General features: G+C 43.7%; 1 protein-coding gene across 1 annotated transcript in view; it reads left to right on the forward strand.

The window, feature by feature from the left end:
• The window catches only part of CACHD1 (cache domain containing 1), a 235,500-nt gene that overhangs the window by 76,614 nt on the left and 138,873 nt on the right, over nucleotides 1-20,013 (forward strand). The window contains exon 2 of the mRNA XM_084784427.1: nucleotides 12,512-12,574. Coding sequence (XP_084640553.1) covers nucleotides 12,512-12,574 — 63 coding nt within the window. The remainder of the gene's footprint in view (nucleotides 1-12,511; nucleotides 12,575-20,013) is intronic.

The raw sequence follows: 20,013 nt of genomic DNA on the forward strand, positions 1-20,013 counted from the left end.
AGAACAAAAGAAATTAATCTTTCTAAAACAAAAAAATGGGGGGTGAGACATGTAGCTCAGTGGTTAGAGCACTCTTCTAGCTTGCTCATGCTCCTCGGTTTAATTTCCTGTATGGGGAGTAAGGTGGTAGTGGTGCAGAATTCATCAGCCAATGGCACTTCCTGAAAGAAATTTCATGACAGGGAGACCGGCTCAGAAGTCACAGTTGGAATTCCAATAAAATTCCAGGGTACTTGTAGAGTGGCCATTTTAGACTCCTAGCATTTTGTAGAATCTAACTTGGGCTTCTCCTTTGAACTTCTTTCTCCCTCCGTCTCTCTCTCTCTCTCTCTCTCTCTCTCTCTCTCTCTCTCTCTCTCTTTCTTTCTTTCTTTCTGTGTGCTTTGTTTTGGTTTTTGACACAGGGTTTCTCTGTGTTAGCCATGACTGTCCTGGACTCGACTTTTAGACTGGGCTGGCCTTGAACTCACAGCGATCCACCTGCCTCTGCCTCCCGAGTGCTGGGATTAAAGGCGTGTACCACCACACCCAGCCAAACTAATTTCTTGAGAAGACAGTCTCATGGTGTGGTCCAGGTGGCCTTGACTACTTCCCTTCCTTCAGCCTCCATGCTGGGATTGCAGGTGGACCCCATCACTGCCTGCTCAGCCCAGGGAAGCCAAGTGTGAACAGAGCTGCGCATTGTTGCTGCTCTTTAAGGTTTGCGTATGTGTGCATGGTGACTGTGTTGGAAAAGCATCTGTTCAGCCATCTTCACCTATGAAGTGTTCCTAAAACTCATTAACCTGCTGCCTCATTCTTCAGAGTGTTGCGATTACTTCCACTGCCATCATGACCAGCCTAAAGCAGCTGTTTACATAAAACACATACATAAGAATTCTCTTTTTGGCCGGGCATAGTGGTGTATGCCTTTAATCCTAGCACCCAGGAGGCAGAGGCAGGTGGATCTCTGTCAGTTCGAGGCCAGCCTGGTCTACAAAGCGAGTCCAGGACAGCCAAAGCTACACAGAGAAACCTTCTGTCTTGAAAAACAACAACAAAAAATTCTCTTTGGGGATACTAGATTAATGAACACTTGAAAAATACATAAGGAAGACAGCATTCAGGGCCGCTGGCAAGATGGCGGGGTGGGTAAAGGTACTTGTTACCATGTTTAAGAACCTGAGTTCAATTCCCAGGACCCATTTGGTGGAAGGAGAGAACCAACTCCACCAAGAGTTGTCCAACTCTGAACTCCACATGTGGGCCTGCACACAGAGAAATAAATAAACAGATGACTATTTTTTTTAAGTTAAAAGAAATCTCACTCATGTCACAAGGCAAGATTGCAACTTTGTTTAAATTCCAACAGTTGTTTTTTATTAAGTTATTTGAAACATTTGTTTTTAAATAACTGCTTCTCTGTCTCTTTTCATAATGCAACCTCATGCAAGCCCTGTAGGAACAGAAAAACTAATAAGACAGGTCCCCTAGAGGGTCGTAGTATCTTACAGAGATGAGACACTTGGGCAGCTACAAATCCAGGTACTTGAAGCTCACTCACAGATGATTCAGATCACTTGATTCCAGGAGTTGTCACAGGCCCTGGGGACGCTAACCCTTGAGTGTGTGAAAGGACCATATGTATTTTACCTTTATGAAAAGATGCTTGACCAGCTTGGGAAGTGGGCTATGGTCTGCGCACATAGGCTGTAAAGATTTTTTAAAGCACCCGTTCCACTCTTTTTCTCTCCAGTTAAATCCTTTTCCCATTTCTTTATTTCTTGGCATAAACACATTTATTCGATTACCCATTCAAAAACTTCACCAAGCGCCAACTCATTTGCATAATTCCCAGCTCTTCTTCGTGACTTGCAAGGCTTCAGTCTAACCCCATCTTTTCAGTTCCATTCAGTTCGCTTTCATTGCCAGTGCACCCTGTGAAAGCAGACTCTGTTTGTTACCAGTGTCTTCAGTCATAATCACCAGCCTCTTTCTAGAACTGAGAACCCCTGGCCTGACCGTGGATACATGTCCTGGCTTCGTCCTTTAGAAAAGTTCTCTTGAGTCTACAGGGCCTGAGACTGCACACAGACAGGGATGGCCTGGCATCCCTGGGGTCAGGAACAGCTCCTGGCCTAAAAGGGTGGCTCAGTAAATACTTTCTTTAGTAATTCCTGCTGTGTGACAGACCTACCTTCTCAGCAAACACTCAGCAATGCTTTCTTCTCAAGCTCCTTTTTAGATTTTTCCTATTTAAATCCTACCTCAAAGTCAGGCTCTTGGCTTCCTTTAGCCATCTTCCCCTCTGTGAACTTGGACCACATGTGGAGCCTGTGCCAAACAGTCACAGCTAAATAGAGCCTGTGTGGCATTGCTCCCCCCACTGCCTTCTCTTTTCCTTCCTCCTCCTTTCAATTAATTCCCCTCACAGTGAGTACATGAGCTCCTGGACAGCACAGGGCCACCATACTAATGTTGGCTGTGACCTGGCAGCATCTGGAAGGTTAAGTTCGCCAACTCACCATTGCCATTATCCTTAATGGAACCCTCGGCATTTATCGTTTTGTTTTGTTTTTCACATACAGTATATGGAAAGTTTAGGAAATATTGAGATGGCACCCCCAAGAATAAACACGCAGTTATCAGTGCCCTTCCCTTTCAAGGTGAAACAAAACGGAGCTGTAGGAGTATGGCTGGGACACCTGGGTGAGGAGAGTGAAAGCAGGGAGCGGACATTTGGCACCATTCGCAGAGCATTTGGGCAAGTCCACTTTTGGTCTGTGGAGCGGTTGCCTTGCACGTTACTGTGAATATTACTTACCGCGAGTTACACCAGCCCCAGGCTGAATCTGTCCCACATGTGGACTTGACTTGCTTTCCTGTATCCCCTTTGAAAGCCAAAACAACAACAACAAGAAAACCCCAAACCCCTCCTGATCTTTATTGCACTTATGAAAGTGTTTCCGCCTTGTTCTGTTTCCCTTTGTGCTCTGGGCATCTGAGCCACCAGCCCCGACAGGCAGTCAAGCGATCCCAACTAGAACTTTTGCTGGCTGAGGTCGCTTTATAGTTTCACTGTTAACTCAGAGTGCCTGCTGTTTTCTTTACCCTTGTAATTCCTTTTGAGAAATAGAGAATCCCCTAAGAGGCAGCCCTTTGTGAAGGTGACACTTGTCACACCAACTTGTGACTCACTCACATGCTTTACTACTCAGAGCTGACATCGCTTTGAAGGGTGTAAAAGTAAAAAGCCATTAGACTAGGGAGTTCACCATAATGATGATGATGATGGTGCTGGTGGCCAGGGTGTGCGCATGCGTGGGTGCGTGCGTGAGTGAGTGCGTGCGTTTTAGAGCTGCGCTTACAGGAACTGGGAAGAGGAAAACAACTGAAGTTCAAGGACTATGTTGATAGACTGACAACCCAGAGAGTTAACAGATTTTCGAGAGAATTGGGACTTTTCTTTTTTTTTTTTTTTTTTCAGTCTTAAGGATAAAAAGATACCTTCTTTTTGCTAGCTGATTGAATAAACAACCAAAACACAATAGCCATCTGTGTGGTTTAATAAGTGAGATTAACGAGGACAAGAATCGTTTATGCTTACCATATATATATGGTAATACATGGTGTAATATAGTGTGGCTGAGAGTCACTAATTTCTAAAGAATTACAACAAGGTTGGGAGCTACACGCCCAAGAAATCTGGAAGGAAATGAAGTAAAATATTAACAACAGTGGCTTTCCCGGGGCAGTCAAACAGATTTCTTTCTTTCTCCTTTAAGCATTTTCCAGTTTTCTTTCTTTTTAAGATTTATTTTTATTTTATGTGCACGTGTGTCTGCGTGAGACTGTCAGATCTTAGGGATCCAGCTAGAAGAGTTCATTTTCGTAAGGTGCCAGCACATGACTGACTGGAAGCATCATTCAAGAATTAGCCCTTGTCAGAGCCAGGCGTGATGCTGGCACGCCTTTAATCCTAGCACTCAGGGAGGCAGAGGCAGGCAGATCTCTGAGTTCAAAGGCCAACCTCGTCTACAAAGCAAGTCCAGGACAGCCCGGGCTCTATTACACAGAGAAACCCTGTCTTGAAAAACCAAACTAACTAACTAACTAACTAACTAACTAAATAAATAAATAATATGATTCATTTTGCTGGCCATGGTGGCACACACTTTAATTACAGCACTCAGGAAGGCAGAGGCAGTCGGACCTCTGAATTTGAGGCCAGACTGGTCTACAAAGGGAGTCCAGGACATCCAAGGCTACACAGAGAAACCTATGTCTTAAAACAAAACAAAACAAAACAAGTTAGCCATAGTCTTTGTCTGTAGCAGCTTTTGAAACAGCCTTGGGGCTGTACCTGGAGTGTAACTGATTGGTGCAAGGTCACCTGTTGTATCATTACTGTTGTTTGAAATTCTCTGGTGTGAGCCTCTTCCTTTGTTATGAACCAAGAAGAACTTCTTTGTTGCTGCCAGGCTCTGTGGTTTAGGAGACCACGTAGGAGGCGAGTTAAACCTGGGAACCTTAGTTCCTTCATCTCTAAAACAAGGCATCGGTAACAAGTAACAATGTAGGAAGAGCTGGGGAGCTTGAATGGCAAAGGCTTCCTCTCTGACCGCAGGTGAGCATAGTTGAGGGGCCTAGAGTACCAGGCCAAGCAGCTCTCAGAGTCCCCCAAAGCCACTGGCTTCCCAGTCCTTTGTCTCTGAACTCCTAGAATGAATTTCACGGGACAATAGGAGGGTGTGTTTAGAGTGGAGGTTTATTGTGATGTTATAAGTGAGCCTTTAAGAGACAAGAGGCAGTAGAGTTCCTGTTACAGAACGGTCCCAAGAGACCCATTGGCTGCTATCAAGCTGCTAGTCTAGGGGTATTGATGAGACTTATGGCAGAAACTGGGGTGTCATAAAGAGGGATGAATTGATTAGTCCCATTGCCCCACCCCCATGTCCAAGTACCTCTTAGATTTGATCGTGTCCTTGCTCCCAGGCAGAGGTTTTCACCTAGGTGACAAAAAAGGACAATAAAGGTAACAGAAGTCAGAGCAGGAACCAGGGTCCCCTTCTGGTGTTCTTGGCTTCCAGCCAGGACAGGAACAAGGAATTTTTGGCTTCTGGCAAAGGATAAGAGTCAGAACTTGGAGATTCTGAGCAGTTTCTGTTTCCTGTTGTCATCACCCTGAAGAGCTGTGGTAAACATTGTGAATATTTTGAATTTTTGTGTTGTAAGACACTAGAATGCACTCTAGTCCCTTGTCATATAGATCATAGCATTGTTTGTAGCAACCTACATGCACAGAATATTATTTATTTAAGTGCTTTTTTTTAAAATAATAACAGTAACACAAGTTATTATAAACATGCTTTTGACAGCTGCATGCCTTGCTTCTGATCTGTCCCTTGTTGGATATTTTGTTTACTTTAAAGTTTTATTTTAGGGGCTAACCTTCCCAGCACTCTCAGCAAACTTTTGAGTCACATGTCCAGAATAAGGGAGTTTGGGGATTAAGGAGGTTGTTTGCTGTAGCAGGCTTGTGACCTCAGAGCTCAAACGATCATTTCTCCTCCGAGAAAGGCCTTTCCCCCTGGCCCTTCCAGGTGTGCAACCACGTGAGGTTAAACGGTATAGCCAAAATCAGACTGAGGGGACCCAACTCTGGTAAAAGATTATTCATGGGGTATGCACGTGCTTTGTTTCCTCCCCAAAACACGTCAGTTATGTTGCCGCTGGTCCATTCTCCAGCGATTTTGGAATTTCCTTAAATGGCGGTGCTGGTCCTTCATGGTCCCTGGTGCTCAGCTGGCTGAGATTACAATGTTAGGCTTTATTTTCCTCGCCTTTGTCCACAATCCCTAGGATCATATGGGTGAAGCTGCTAGTGACTGTCAGCCATATGGACTGGCCACAGAGACCCATAAAACCGCATGAGAACAAGCTTCAGAGTAGAAACACAGTCCTTAACTTCATAGCCAAGAGCAGGGAGGGAGAGCCGCGGCATCTCATTAGGCATGTTGGGGTATTTATTCCTTCACTGTGGCACTCTGCTTATAGCTCTCATTTAAACGTCTTGTTAAAACTTGGCAAGGCGGGGAGCGGAGCGAAGGTGAGGCCCTCTGTCTGGACTGACCATCTTATTAAACACCCTTGTAATTGTTCCTGTTCCAGCAAACAACTTCTCTTGCCATCTGTTAGGCTTCATTAAATAGAAGTAGGGTTGGAGGGGGTGGCTGGGAGTTAAGGCTGGGGATCAGAGGAGGGCCAGGGAAGGACAAGGCTGTAGCTGGCTGTAGCCCATAATACTTTGGAAGGTGGGAAGAAGAGGAGAGTATCAGAAGGATTATATTTTACCCCCTTCTCTCAAACAGTTGGTAGGAGGAACAGAATTCGATTGTATCTCTTTAATTTTTAACTGTGACTGGAACATCTTTTAAGGGGGAAGAAAGGAGACAGGCTTAAAAATAGAATGTGCAAGAGATAGATTGTATTGTATTATGTTTAAACTATCTGGGTCCAGTGAAACTCAGGTAAAGATGCCTTTTGTTTCTGCAGAAAATTCAGACTTAAATCATACATTGGGTGAGAACCTGAGAATTAGGAATCATTAAAAACAAAAAAGAATCGAGAGTTATTACAAGCTTCAAATGTATAGATATAATTCATACGGAGCAACAGGCTGTCGCTAGCTGGGACAGCCAAGGATCATCCAGATAATAGGTTGGGTTTATGTTTTTCTTATCTCTAGGTGTTTGTATTGGTCCAGCAAACTCTCCTCTTTTCCTAAATACATTTTTTAATACATATGAGAACACTTGGGCTGAGTGTATTTCAGGGAGTCTCTCTGGAGTGCAGTGTTGAGCATAGCCTTACTGCAGTACATCATACTGTAAAGAGGCACACAGTTGAAGGGCTGGAGGGCTGGACTGGCCCCCTTGTCAGCGAGGGAAGGGCTTTGCTCACAAGCATGAGAGCCTGAGCTCTGTCTGCAGCACCCATGTGCGAAGCCAGGAGTGCTGGTCCTAGCTTGTAACTTCAGGTCAGAGGAGACGTAGCCAGGAGATCCTGGGGGCTTGATAGCGAGCCACGCCTAATTGATGCGCTCCAATCCCGGGAGACCCCGTATTCAAAGGAGACAGATGATGCTCCTGGGGCTGGCACCTGAGATTGTCCTCTGGCTTCCATACACATGCATACATGTGCACCCTTGAATACACATAAACACTAGTGTACATACAAATGCATCTAAAAAGCACAGCTTGATAAATCCTCACAAAATTCAATAACCAACACTCAGATTGAAAACCAGAAGAACAAGGTAAGACTGGCTCATGGCACATGGGGGGGTCAATATCACTTACACACACACACACACACACACACACACACACACACACACACACACACACGAACACACACGCACGCCTCACACACGTGCACACACATATGCACAGCCCCCAACTAACTAAATAAATGTAGCATTAAAATGAACATTTCAGCATTCCAGAAGTCTCTGCCATTTCCTGTTCTATTCATTCTCCAGGAAAAATATCCACTATCCAGACTATAACAGGATAGTTTTGGGTTTGCCTGGCTTTGCCTTGGTATAAATAGAATTATACTGTTATGTATTCCAGCATCAGACTTCTTTCCTTCGATGTTCGAGGGGTCCTGTGGTGATGTAATGTGGTGGTGATGTGCCGTGGTCATGGGCTTTGCTGTTGCTGTGTGCTAATTCTCAGTGTGTTTCTAGGGACATAGACATTCGGAGTGTGCATCACTTCAGTTCCTGCAGTGGATCGGCATGGGAGTTGCTTCTGGCTTTGAGCTGTTAGGAGTAGTGTAGCTGTGCACATCCTTACACTTGCCTTAGTGAGCACACAGCCACGCTTCTGTCAGGTGTGAGTTCCAGCGTTAAGTATGTGCTTGGCTCTAGCAGATATGGCCAGCTTTCCAATGTGTACATTAACACAGATCCCATGAGCAAGATAAGACTTTGTTTTTGTTTTCTTTTAATTATGGAAATAAATTTAATAACAAGGATTCGGTGAAATTTTTTTTATTTAAAAATAACTTTAGGTCTCCATATCTATTAAAAGATATTTTTGCTTTTAGTAGTTGAGAACTTTGCAGAACAGGAAAGAGTAATGAAAGATATCAGGTAGTGTCTTTGGACTTCACTTCCAGGGCTTTGCAAACTGAGGAGAATTGATGATCTTTTGAGTGGTGTTCAAGCTAAGAGTCCATGAGTCAGGCATGCCTTTAGTCCCAGCACTCAGGTTTAATCCAGCACTTGGGAGGCAGAGGCAGGCTGATCTCTGTGTTGGAGGTCAGCCTGGTCTAGAGAGTGAGTTCCACAACAGCCGGGGCTACACAGAGAGTCCCTGTCTCAAAAATCCAAACCAAACCAACCAACCAAACAAACAAACAAAAACAAAAAGCAGTTCAAATTGCTTAGATTCTTTTGGCTCTTCAGGAAGTTAGGCAAAGTGACAAGTTGGAATACCAAGCAGAATGGTGGCCTTACTTCCTAATTCCCCACCCTCAGTTTGTTACTGTGAGTGATTCATCCAGAGGGTGGAATGGAGGCTCTGACCTATCAAGACTCATCAGAATCCTATTCTAGGAGAACAAGAACTCTGATTGTTCCCAAAACTTTACATCTTGCTGAAAATGAAGCAGGAAATGTTCAAGTTTCCATCACGGTGAGCCATTCTGTACCACCAATGCCCCATAGCCAGATTCTACAAAGGATCGCTGAACCATCCAAACAGCACAGTGATATGAATAAAGTTTGTTTGGCAGTTTAGCTAAAAAACACTGCTTGTATTTTATTCGCGCCTACTTCAGTTTTTCACCTAGGTCACAGTTCCTAACTTTCCTGCTATAGTTTCCGAATCTGTAAAATACCTGCCTTGCCTACACAGGTAGTTATGGAGGTTATGTGCAGCAATTGGTGTGAAATTAGAAACTATAAACATTCTAAACTTTGGAGAGCTGAGCATAGCTCTTTTGGAGCACGGTCAAAATTACTCTGTATCCTGTGATTTTATCCACACATAAGCCAACATTTAAATTTTGTGCCAGCTGTAACTTGTATATGTTCTTATGGTCTCTCCCTGAAGTTTTAAGCCATGTCCCCAACATTGCCACCAGGGGAAAGATAAAGAACAAAGACTTGGTGATAGCTCTGCCAGTCAGTGCTGGGGTGGATAGAGAGGTGCACTAAAAACAGACTCCCCCGAATCACTACTACACACATATGGGACTTGGTACTTTAATTTATTAGGTATAGACAGTATAGAAATGTTTGCAAGCCAAAGAATGAACTACCTAAAAATATTAGCCCTACAGGGGGTGGTGGTTCTTGCCTTTAATCCTGGCACTTGGGAGGGAGGCAGAGGCAGGCAGAGGCCAGCCTAGTCTACAAATCAAGTTCTAAGGCATCCAGAACCACACAGAGAAACCCTGTCTCAAGTCTCAAAACTTTTGCCCCATTTTCCTGTTGCTTTTAGGATTACAAGTGTGATAGGAACTGAAGTAACCCTAAAGCAGCACATGCTTAGAACTAAGAAGCAGAGAAACACCACGCTTCACCATTGGCAAGTGTTGGCTTGAGCACAGTGGGTCTGCTTGACCTCCTTGAACCTCCTGATGTATACTCCTGCTATGATAGAGGAAGACGTGTGTACGTTGACCAAGACCTGGAATTGCTACTTCAGACTGGTTAATTTTTAATGAAAAGGAACTGAGCATTTTTATGGAAAAAAATAATTATAGAAAAGTCTAGAATATATTCTAGGGTTACAGTGAGTGAAAATGTTGCCTTAGGCTCTGGAGACTGGGAAATTAGAGCTATAGGGATGGACGGGGGTGGGGGGGGCTTATAATCTGCGTCCCCCCCTAACACACATGCACACATGAACGCGTGCACACACACACACACACACACACACACACACACACACACACACACACCTACCTGTCCCATTCCCTCTCCCAGGGGCACATGGGAAGGAATCTAGGGCTCATGCTAGACAGGTACTCTGTCACCAGGCCATGTGCCCAGCCCTATAATTCCTTTTCAAAAATGAGATGTGTTTTAGGATTCAAGAATCCTGATGCTCCTTGATTATAAAATAACCCCCAGTGGAATCTGGAGCAGAATTGATATGTACAACAAATGACTGATTAGTGGATTAGTAAGTGCTATAAATAAACATCTGTTCTAGTTAGGGTTTGCTGGCAGTTAGGTGGCAGGCATGATATATCTTGGTAACAAATTTGTTATGCAAAAACTTAACCAGCTAGCAAATCCTAATGAGATACAGGATTCAGTCTGTCAGCTCTGGAGCCACAGTGCCTGGTTTCAAATTCCTGAGTGATTTTGATCAACTTTTTTAAACCTCCAAAGCTCTTGGGTTTTCATAAGTATAGTCATTTAAAAAACAGGCACACAAAGATTCCATGAGTGTGTACATTGCACTAGGCTTGTGTATCTATGTGTTGGCATAATAATAGTGTCTGTCAGTGCTGGAGAGATGGCTCAGCAGTTAAGAGTGCTGAAGGCCTGCTTACACAGAAGACATCCTAGCACTCACATCGGGTGCATTACAACCACCTGTACCTCCAGATCCAGGGGACTTGACACCTGGGCTCCAAGAACACCTGCACTCAGGTCCATAAACCTTCACACAGGCACACATACATACATACATACATACATACATACATACATACATAAATGTGAATAAAAAGAAAAAAATTAAAAATATATAGTGTCTGTCAGGAAGGTGTTTTACAAAACCAACGTAAGCTGGAGAGGCTGAGGCAAGAGAAGTAAAGGCAGAGGCCAAGGCTAGCCTTGGCTATGTGGTAAGTTCTGGTTTATACAGTGGAACCCCTGCTTAGGAAACAAATGACTGCCAAACAGAAACACACCAGCAGAAATACGAGCAGAGAGAACGCGCTCATGTCTTTATCCCACAGTAAGCATTTCATACATCTTACCCAGTGTTGTTCTTGTTGTGAGAACTACTCCAAGCCAGTCATGGAAACATTCCTGGGCTGATAAGATGGCTCAGTATGTAAAGCTGCTTCCTGCCAAGCCTGGAGAGGCAGGGTTCATCCCTGGGAGACCTACAAGGAGAGAGCTAGTTCCCAAAAGAGAATTCCTCCCAGAGAGAAGAAGAGTGGGAGAAAAGGAAAGAGGCGGAGAGAGGGAGGGAAAGGGCAGAGTGACTACATAAACAAACAAACAAAGCCCAGAAATAATGAAAATGTTATCAAAGAAAGCATTCCTCCTGTAGTGTTATATTTATTGAGAAAGGGGTGTGGCAGCATCTGCCAAGTGAATGTGTGTGGCCCACGGGGGAATGATGGGCGGTGCTGTGATGATTTATAATTATAATCTTCAAAGCTGTAATTCCATCGCAGTCCTTCTGTGTGTTTGCTTTCTCCACCCTCTGCCCTCCCCTCCCGCCTACTCCCCCCTGCCCCCCCCCCAAGCTGCAGCCCTGTGTCCTCCTTTCTGTTTAGGTTGTGCTGGGCTTGAGGAGCTTGGAACTCGTGTTCTCGCCACAGCCACACAGGTGTGTTGGGCTGTCTGGGATGCTTTCCCAGATGCTGACAAATGCTTGGCAGCAGGACAGAGAGGAGAAACAAAAATTTGGCTGACATCTTCAAGTCTGACTTGTGATTCATCTAGAGAGTTCCGTGGCACCTTTAAAGCTTTTAGACAAACAATGAGGGTGCTGCCCACTCCCACCCTTACCAACCCCCCATTCCCCCCCCACCCCCTTACCATGTGTACAACCTGTGTTTTTATTTTCTACTTCGTTACATATTCCAGTCAAGTCTCGAGTCTACAGAGCTGTTTTAACTTCAGGTGGTTTGTGAAAGGGTAGATTTCAGCTATGCTAAATAGGAACCTGCAGAAGAATTTGTGTGTCGATGTGCCTTAGCCTAGCCCCGTATCTTTTCTGGCATAAAGTCAGCATCTTCTCTTGAGGCCACATACATTTGGCAAGTATCTTTGTTGCTCTCCTGAGGGGGTGTTTGAGTAATGAAGGTGATAGATAATATGGGGTAGATACTGGCTGGATAGGGACATGAGAGAATATGGAAAGAATTCTTTTCAAAGGGTTTTTTTTTTTATTACATTATATTTTAGGGTCTGTAAACAATTACAGCATTCAGGGAGTGCAGGACTTAAATGAGAAACACAACTTTGTCAGATTATGGCAGCTGGATAAAATGGCATGGGCTCCGGAAATCTGTAATTAAATGTATTTTTGAAAATAAAAAAAAAATAAAGTGTAACATCTGGTTTATTTCACTATAGTGCCTGGGTAATGCTTATATAAATAAGTGTGATTGACTTTGGCTGATATTTGTGCTTCTCTCTGTGAAAATCACTGTATTTTAATTAAAATTTTTTTCCTCTGTGAATCTATTTTGTTGTATGCAACAAATCATTCGCACACATAGAGAAAGTGAAACAAATTTTCATGGTCCTTTTCTCTCGTTGCAGAGGATCTTCAATTCCTTGGTTTACACGGAGAAGATCTCCAACGGCGAGAGTGAAGTTCAGCAGGTAAGAAGCGGTGAGGCAAGCCACTCGCGCCAGCTTTGTCCTGCCTCCCCCCACTGGTGTCCTCAGTCTCCCCTAGAGGTTTACCTCCTGCCCTGCCCTGCTTTTGTGGTGTCTCCCTGCATAATGGTGACACCCTTACATTCACGTGCTTAGAAACTGTGGCTGGTTCGCAACCATTGCGGGAGGAGCTTGGAAACATTTCCTTTTGTTACGGATATCTTTGAACTTCCCAGATCTAAAAATAGTGAAATGTGTTTTGTCTAATGCAGAAAATAAGCATCTAGACTTTAAAAATCAGACTCCATATTCGGGCACTCTTTTGTCATGGCAAAGAGTCATCCCCTCACCCTCCTTTTTTCTTTCTTTTTTTTGGGGGGGGGGATCCATAGTTTATCAGCCTTATGGAATAGAATTGTAATATCTGCCTCATGAAGTTCTGGTAATTAAGTGGTCAGACTAACGAGAACAAAGTGGAAGGTTCTGGCATCACAGCAGCTATTGCTTCATGATACTTTTTCCTCCCTCTTTCTAGAATTCTTGCACCCCCTGCACCCCCTCCCTGATTCTTTCTTCTTCATGCTCTGTGCAGTCATGATACTTAAAGGCCAGATTCTGTTTGTTTACAGCTGGCATCAAGTGAACTGCCTCTTGCATTAAAACATGGTGTGGGTGAGCTTGAACATAAATAATTAGCGGGTGCTTGAGAAGAGCGGTGAAAAAGGAGGCTTTAATTTCAGTTAATCCACCAACTGCATTCCAGCATGTGACCGTCAACAAGTAACTTAAAGCTGGGTTTGAAACTTCAGTGAGAAACAGAACCAAGCTAAAACCCAGAGTGCAGCAGAGGGCTCGCACAGGGTAAAAAGGCAAATATAATAAAACGCGGAACGATGTAAATGCTGAGTTCCTTCTGCTGTTTTATTCATGGAGACAGCTTGACCCGATGGGGGCTTTAAACTGTGCTCTCTCAGAAGAAAGGCTTTGCATCAGAATGAAGTTAATATAAGCTAGTTACTTATTTACAGTCCAGTGTTGTGGGCTAAGTTCAGCATTTCCCGTTTAGAAGAGTTGTTATGGACTCCTGGTTCTACACAAAGCCTGCATTTTGGGAGACAATGGCTATTTGATAACCCTTTAAAGAATGTGATCTGGGGTATCAGTTTAAGCCTCCTCCCCCCACCCCACTTAAAGTAACAGATACAGGTTCTTACATGGGTTGTTTCCGAATGTGCAGCTATTTTCTGTTCTTGGGAAGACGTCATTTGTTAAACCGGCTGTAGGCAAGCTTGGAAGCCTTCAACATAATTGCTAGAAATTATAGCAACTGGCAGAGCACTTACAGAACACCGGTGGGAGGCCATTTCAATATATTATGGCTAATATTGCCAGATAACCTTCAGGATCAGGCTGTCCTACCAAAGAGGAGGAAACCGAGGCCCCGAGAGAGGACAAGTCACCTGTACTCTCGTGCCTTGGAAGTAGAAGGATAAGTTCAAAATCAGTGTGACACAAACATGTGATGTCTGTTCTTTTTGACCACTGACTTTGCTGTGCGCTTTCACTCTGCTCGACTGTCTTCACCTGGAAAAAATCCACTTAATGCTAGAGAAATCTCCACCTGCTCTACGTGCCTTCTCACTGTCAAAACTGCTCTTCCCTAAGTCGAACCAGCATTAACTGCTCGAGCCTCTCCACTCTGCCTGCCAGCAACACGCACCCCAAGCAAGAGGGTCTGACATCTTCTCTCTAGTCAGGAGAACATGGCGCCGCTATTGCTTCCCCTACATTTTAATCTATACGAGTCATGAAAACCTTCTTCTGTACGGCGACTTGTAGATCATTTCAGCACTGTGATCTGTTTAACAGTAATAAAAGTGGACAATCACATGCTTACTGAAAAAATTCAGGGCTGGAGAGATGGCTCAGAGGTTAAGAGCACTGACTGTTCATCCAGAGGTCCTGAGTTCAATTCCCAGCAACCACATGGTGGCTCGTAACCATCTATAATGAGATCTGGTGCCCTCTCCTAGCATGCAAGTGTACATGCAGGCTGAACATTGTGTACATAATAAATAAATTAAAAAAAAAAAAGAAAAATTCAGCACCTCACTGAGATGGTTCACCTATAGTTTCCCCATTTTCTAGCGAAAAGAGGCTCCTGATAAGAACTGTACCTAGGTGCTGGTGAGATGGCACAGCAGCTAAGGCGCTTGCCCTTGTTAGCTTGATCATCTGAGTTTTATCTCCAGAACCCACATAAAGGTGGAGGGAGAAAATCAACTCTACAGAATTGTCCTCTAACCTTCACACATGTGCCGTGACACAAACCAACACCCCGAGCCCCCTGTTCACAGTAATAATAATTAAACTAATGTTTTAAGCAATTAAATCTCTGGCCTCTATGATATTAGACAGGAGCCAGGACAAAATCTGCCAGAACATGTTCATCTCTTATGTTTCCTCTTTTATAAAACATTCTCCACCACAGCCATTCACACTTATAGCTCCTTTGAACCTCAGAACACTAGTAACTAATGAATCACTTGTAACAGGTTTTGTCTTTCCAAAAAATTAAAATGTATCCAATACGTAAAGAAGTTTATAAAGCATAACAGATATGCTCTAAGGACATACATTAAAATAAATATATCAACCTAGACTTCCGAGGCTTTTGAGTAACCTGCCAAAGAGGGTGACCCACCCTATCTCTCAAAGGTAACCTTATTCGTTATACAACCCTGGCTGGCCTGGAATGCACTGCGTAGACCAGGCTGGTCTCAAACTCACAGAGATATCTCTGCCTGCCTCTGCCTCCCAGCGTTAAGACTAAAGAGATGCACCACTGTACCCTGCTGGTCTCATTTTTTATTAATCATTCCCTTGCTTTTTATTTATTTTATTTTTTAATGTTTTGGTTTGTCTCATATTTATTATCCCCTGTCTTAGTTTGGGTTTTTATTGTTGTGACAAAACCCCATGACTGAAAAAGCAAGTTGGAAAGGGAAAGGTTTAGTTAGCTTGCTTATTGCTGTTCATCATTGAAAAAAGTCAGGACAGGAACTCAAACAGGGCCAGAATGTGGAGGCAGGAGCAGAGGCAGCGGCCATGGAGGGGTACTGCTTACTGACTTGCTCTCTATGGCTTGCTCAGCCTGCTTTCTTATAGAACGCATGACTACCTGCTCAGTGATGGCCCCACCTACAATGAGCTGGGCCCTCCTCCATCAATCACGAACTAAGTGTCCTGCATCAGAATCTCCTGTGGAGGCGTGTTTTCAGTTGAGGCTCCCTCCTCTCCAGTGACTCTAGCTCCTATGAGTGGACATAAAACTAGCCAGCGCACTCCCAGATTAATGTTTGCTTTGGCAGCTTTTGTTCTTTACCTGAATTTTAAGTGTATTGTTTTTAATTCATGTATCTTGCTGCTGTGGCTCCCTTGGTTGCTCAGGAGCCCCTGTGACACCTACAGTTAGTTGCATTCCAAATTTTAGTTCTGTGCTGTTGCAGAGCCTGCTGGTTATGGATCCACGTTATAATAGATTTTGTTTGGATCATTTCCACAGAATTCGGATAGGCTAAACCTCTTTAATTGCAGGAACTTGATTTTGTCGTCATCTCAATGCTGGGAGAAAGGACTGCACCTTGGTGTCTTTGTGTCTCCATGGGCTTCCCAGTCCTGAGTGGTGGCAGGGCAGCGAGGGACAGTCACACCTCACCGGGGATAGCATTGCAGATTTCCTGAGGTCTATCTTGTTCAATACCTGCTCGTCCCTCATTTTTACTCTTTTGTCAAACTGAGGCATCTAAAAGTGGTTGACGTGAGCTTTCGTATGTTTATGGTACACAAAACTTATCTTTCGAGTTCAGGATTTCATGTATGTTAGGCAAGTTACTATAGGAGCTTGTTGTGATGGGGGCATTGGTTCATTAACACATCTTTTGGCATTATTTATTGAGTTACTTTAGAAGTACTGTACTATATATTCTAAACCAGCCATATCCAAAGAGAAGACTCTGAAGAGAAAAATACTGCATCTCTACACTATCTGGTCAACCAGCCACTGGTCATTTCTGACTGTCCATCACTTGAAATGTGTCCAGACTCTAACTGATCAAATTTTAAGTTTTACTCTAGTTTAAGATAGCTATGCTGACTGTGCCTTGAGTGTTTACATTTTCTCCCACATTTTGTTTTTTCTTCTTCTTTCACTTTAATACATCCTCTAAAGAAGTAAAATTCTGAGTCAGTTTTTGAAGCTCAGTAGGTGAAAGTGTTTGTTGCCAGGCCTGATGGTGAGACTTCCGTCCTGGAACCCTTGTGGTGGAAGGAAGGCTGGGAAGCTGTGCTGTCCCGTTACCCTGCCCTCCCAGACCTGACCCCCTGCGTTAACACTTGTCCCTCTGGAGCTGACTGGTTTTGAAGTAGCTATTCAGCTTTGGCTTTCCATCACCCGTTTCCAAATGTTCATCTGTATCAATTGACTAGTCTTGATTACATGTTTCTATGTATCTGTGAGTTTGATCTGCTAACATTGGCTGTTAATCTGTCACTGTACAGATATCAGACTAAATTGTTGTTGTTGTTGTTGTTGTTGTTATTCTTAATCATCATCATCATCATCATCATCATCATCATCATCATCAAGATGGGGGAGGCCCACAGAAGCCAAAGGCAACAGATCCCCCAGGAGGAGGATGGGGTTATAGGTGGTTGTGAGCTGCCTGATATGGGAGCTGGGAACTTAGCTCAGGCCTGATGTAGAAGCAGTGCACATCTTGTACTACTGAGCCATTTCTCCAGCCCCGGAGTATATAAAAGAATTTTAAAAACAATACTTCATTTGCATGAATGCTTTGCCTGTATGTATGTCTGTATACCACACAAATGCACTTTGAGGCTAAAAGAGGGCATCAGATCCCCTAGAACTGGAGTTACAGACAATTATAAGCCACCATGTGGGTGCTGGGAATTGAACTCAAGTCCCCTGGAAGAACAGCAAGTGCTCTTAATATTTGAGCCATCTCCCCGTGCCCTTACCTCCCATCCCCATGTCAGACTTTTATAACAAGTGTTAAGATCAGATGAGTTTACATCCCTCCTTCCATTCACATTTCTTGGTTTCTTGTATAGTTTTCCGTGGGAGCCAAGCTCTGAGACCATCTTCATCCTTATTGTCCAGCCCTGTATCCAGGGTGGAAATTCTGAGTCTCCCAACCTTGCACATACCCTAAGGATGAAAGCAGGTGTTGATTGGTGCTAGATGTCTGCACAGATCTCCTAGTTTTACTCTGAGGACACAGTACCCCACATAATAGTTTCATTTTCACTAATCCCACTGTCCTCTTCATTATAGAGGCAATTGTAGTTGATTGTAGGATACATTTGAGAAAAAAAATAGGTTGATTTTTCAAAACAGGCTATTGGCTTCTCTGTTCACAGTTTTACTTTTTTTGTTTTTTTTTTCTTCTTTTTGTTTGTTTGTTTTTGTTTTTTTGGTTTTTTGAGACAGGGTTTCTCTGTGTAGCCTTGGCTCTCCTGGACTCTCTTTGTAGACCAGGCTGGCCTCGAACTCACAGAGATTTGCCTGCCTCTGTCTCCCGAGTGCTGGGATTATAGGTGTGCGCCACTACGCACGCCCGGCTCTATGCAGTACTGGGAGTTGAGCCCATGGCTCCGTACGTGCTGCACAAGCACTTTACCAACTGAGCTGCGTCCCCAGCTCCTTTGCTCACAATTTTAACTCACAATCTTTACAAGAATAACTACGTATTATATTTGGGGTGCAATAATGTTTACACACACAGGTGCACATGTGTACACACACACACACACCCCCCACACACACCCACACACAAACACACGAGTCTACTGTCTAAAATTCTGTCACATGTTTTCTATCATTAGCCCATGGGTTCTTGCTGTGTATTTTTGCTAATAAGATCTTCTTGAGAGTCAGATCTTATTTGTGTACATCATGGAACTTGGCAAGAAATCTAATGTGTTGTTAATATCTTTGGCTAAAGGAGCAAAGTAATTAACACTAATAAAAAACATTTCGTGATTCTTGACTCTTACCACAAAATTCTCGATGGTGCACTGTTTTTCCTGCTTTTCTCCATTATTACTTTTGCACTAACCCTCAGAGCCTGGGTCTAAACTGCTTAACAGTGTGTTTTAAGTCTTCATTTGATTTGTTGTATGCAGTTGTCCTGCCAAAAGACAGTGGCAACAGCCTCAGAAAGAGAAAATTCCATCCCACACACTCTTGGAGGAAGCCCTCCCTTAGATGCTTTGAGTAATTCAAGACAGTAAGTTGTACGCACACGTAGCATATTATGTGGAGTTGAATCTGAATCAAGAAAAACAAATTTTTTGAGTAAGTGGCCCCCAAAGTAGCAAAGCAAGCTCCCTAAGGGCAAAGTATGGAAGGAGAGACAATAGAGGCAGAGCTTCTGGGATGCTGGCCTCATCCCTTAAAGGAGCCAGAGCCACCTTGGACTTCTTCAAGGCTTCAGTCGTTTTTCCCTCAATTGCTTCTGTAATTATTTATATTAATAATTCACTTAACAAAATGGCAAATAATCTCTTTGTTATTAATAATTCAGGGGCTGCTGAATGGCCAGCAGCAGTGGTTTTAGAAAACTGCAGAGATCTTTTAAGTGGGCAACCATGGTGAGTGAGCCATGCATTCAGGCAACAAACGTGACGTTGGTCAAGGCTGTCTGCTGGCTGCGCTCATCTTCCACAGTTCACTCTGCTTCCTCAGGATCTTACCCATCAGATGAAACAACCTTGTTCTTCTGTATTTAAAAACACAGAAAACCACTTTCTCCACCCCCACTTCACCATCCACCTACTGTCCCATTTCTTTCATGGAAGCACAACTCCATCTCATGGAGACCATCACCTAGTCCTGCCGATGGCCCTGTGCGAGTCCACCCATGACCTCCATGCTGCTAATTCCAAGGTCTTCATTTATATCACTAACAGGACCACACAACATTGATTTTCATCCTTTAAAAATATTTATTTTTATTTTGTGTGTACGGGTGTTTTGCTTGCACCTGTGTGTGTTGCATGCCTGCAGCCATCAAAAGAAAGTGACAGGCTCCCTGGAACTGAAGTTATGGGAAGTTGTGAGCTGCCATGTGTATTCTGGGAACCAAGCCCAGGTCCTTTGCAAAAGCAGCAGGTGCTCTTGACTGCTGAACCATCTCTTCAGCCCTTTCCATCTTCTTGGTTGATCTTTTTAGTTACGGTGGGTCTTGATGGTAGCACAGTTACTTCCTTGCTGTGAGCATGTTTCTTCTTTGGAGTTTGGCCTTCCTTGTTCCATAGATTCTTTTTGTTATTGTTGTTGTTGTTTCTGTTTTCTTTTCAGTGCAGGGTCTCTCTGTGTAGCCCTGGCTGTACTAGAATTCACTCTGTAGACCAGGCTG

This window comes from Acomys minous, assembly GCF_964271855.1.
Source record: "Acomys minous genome assembly, chromosome: 6".
Lineage (NCBI taxonomy): Eukaryota > Metazoa > Chordata > Mammalia > Rodentia > Muridae > Acomys > Acomys minous.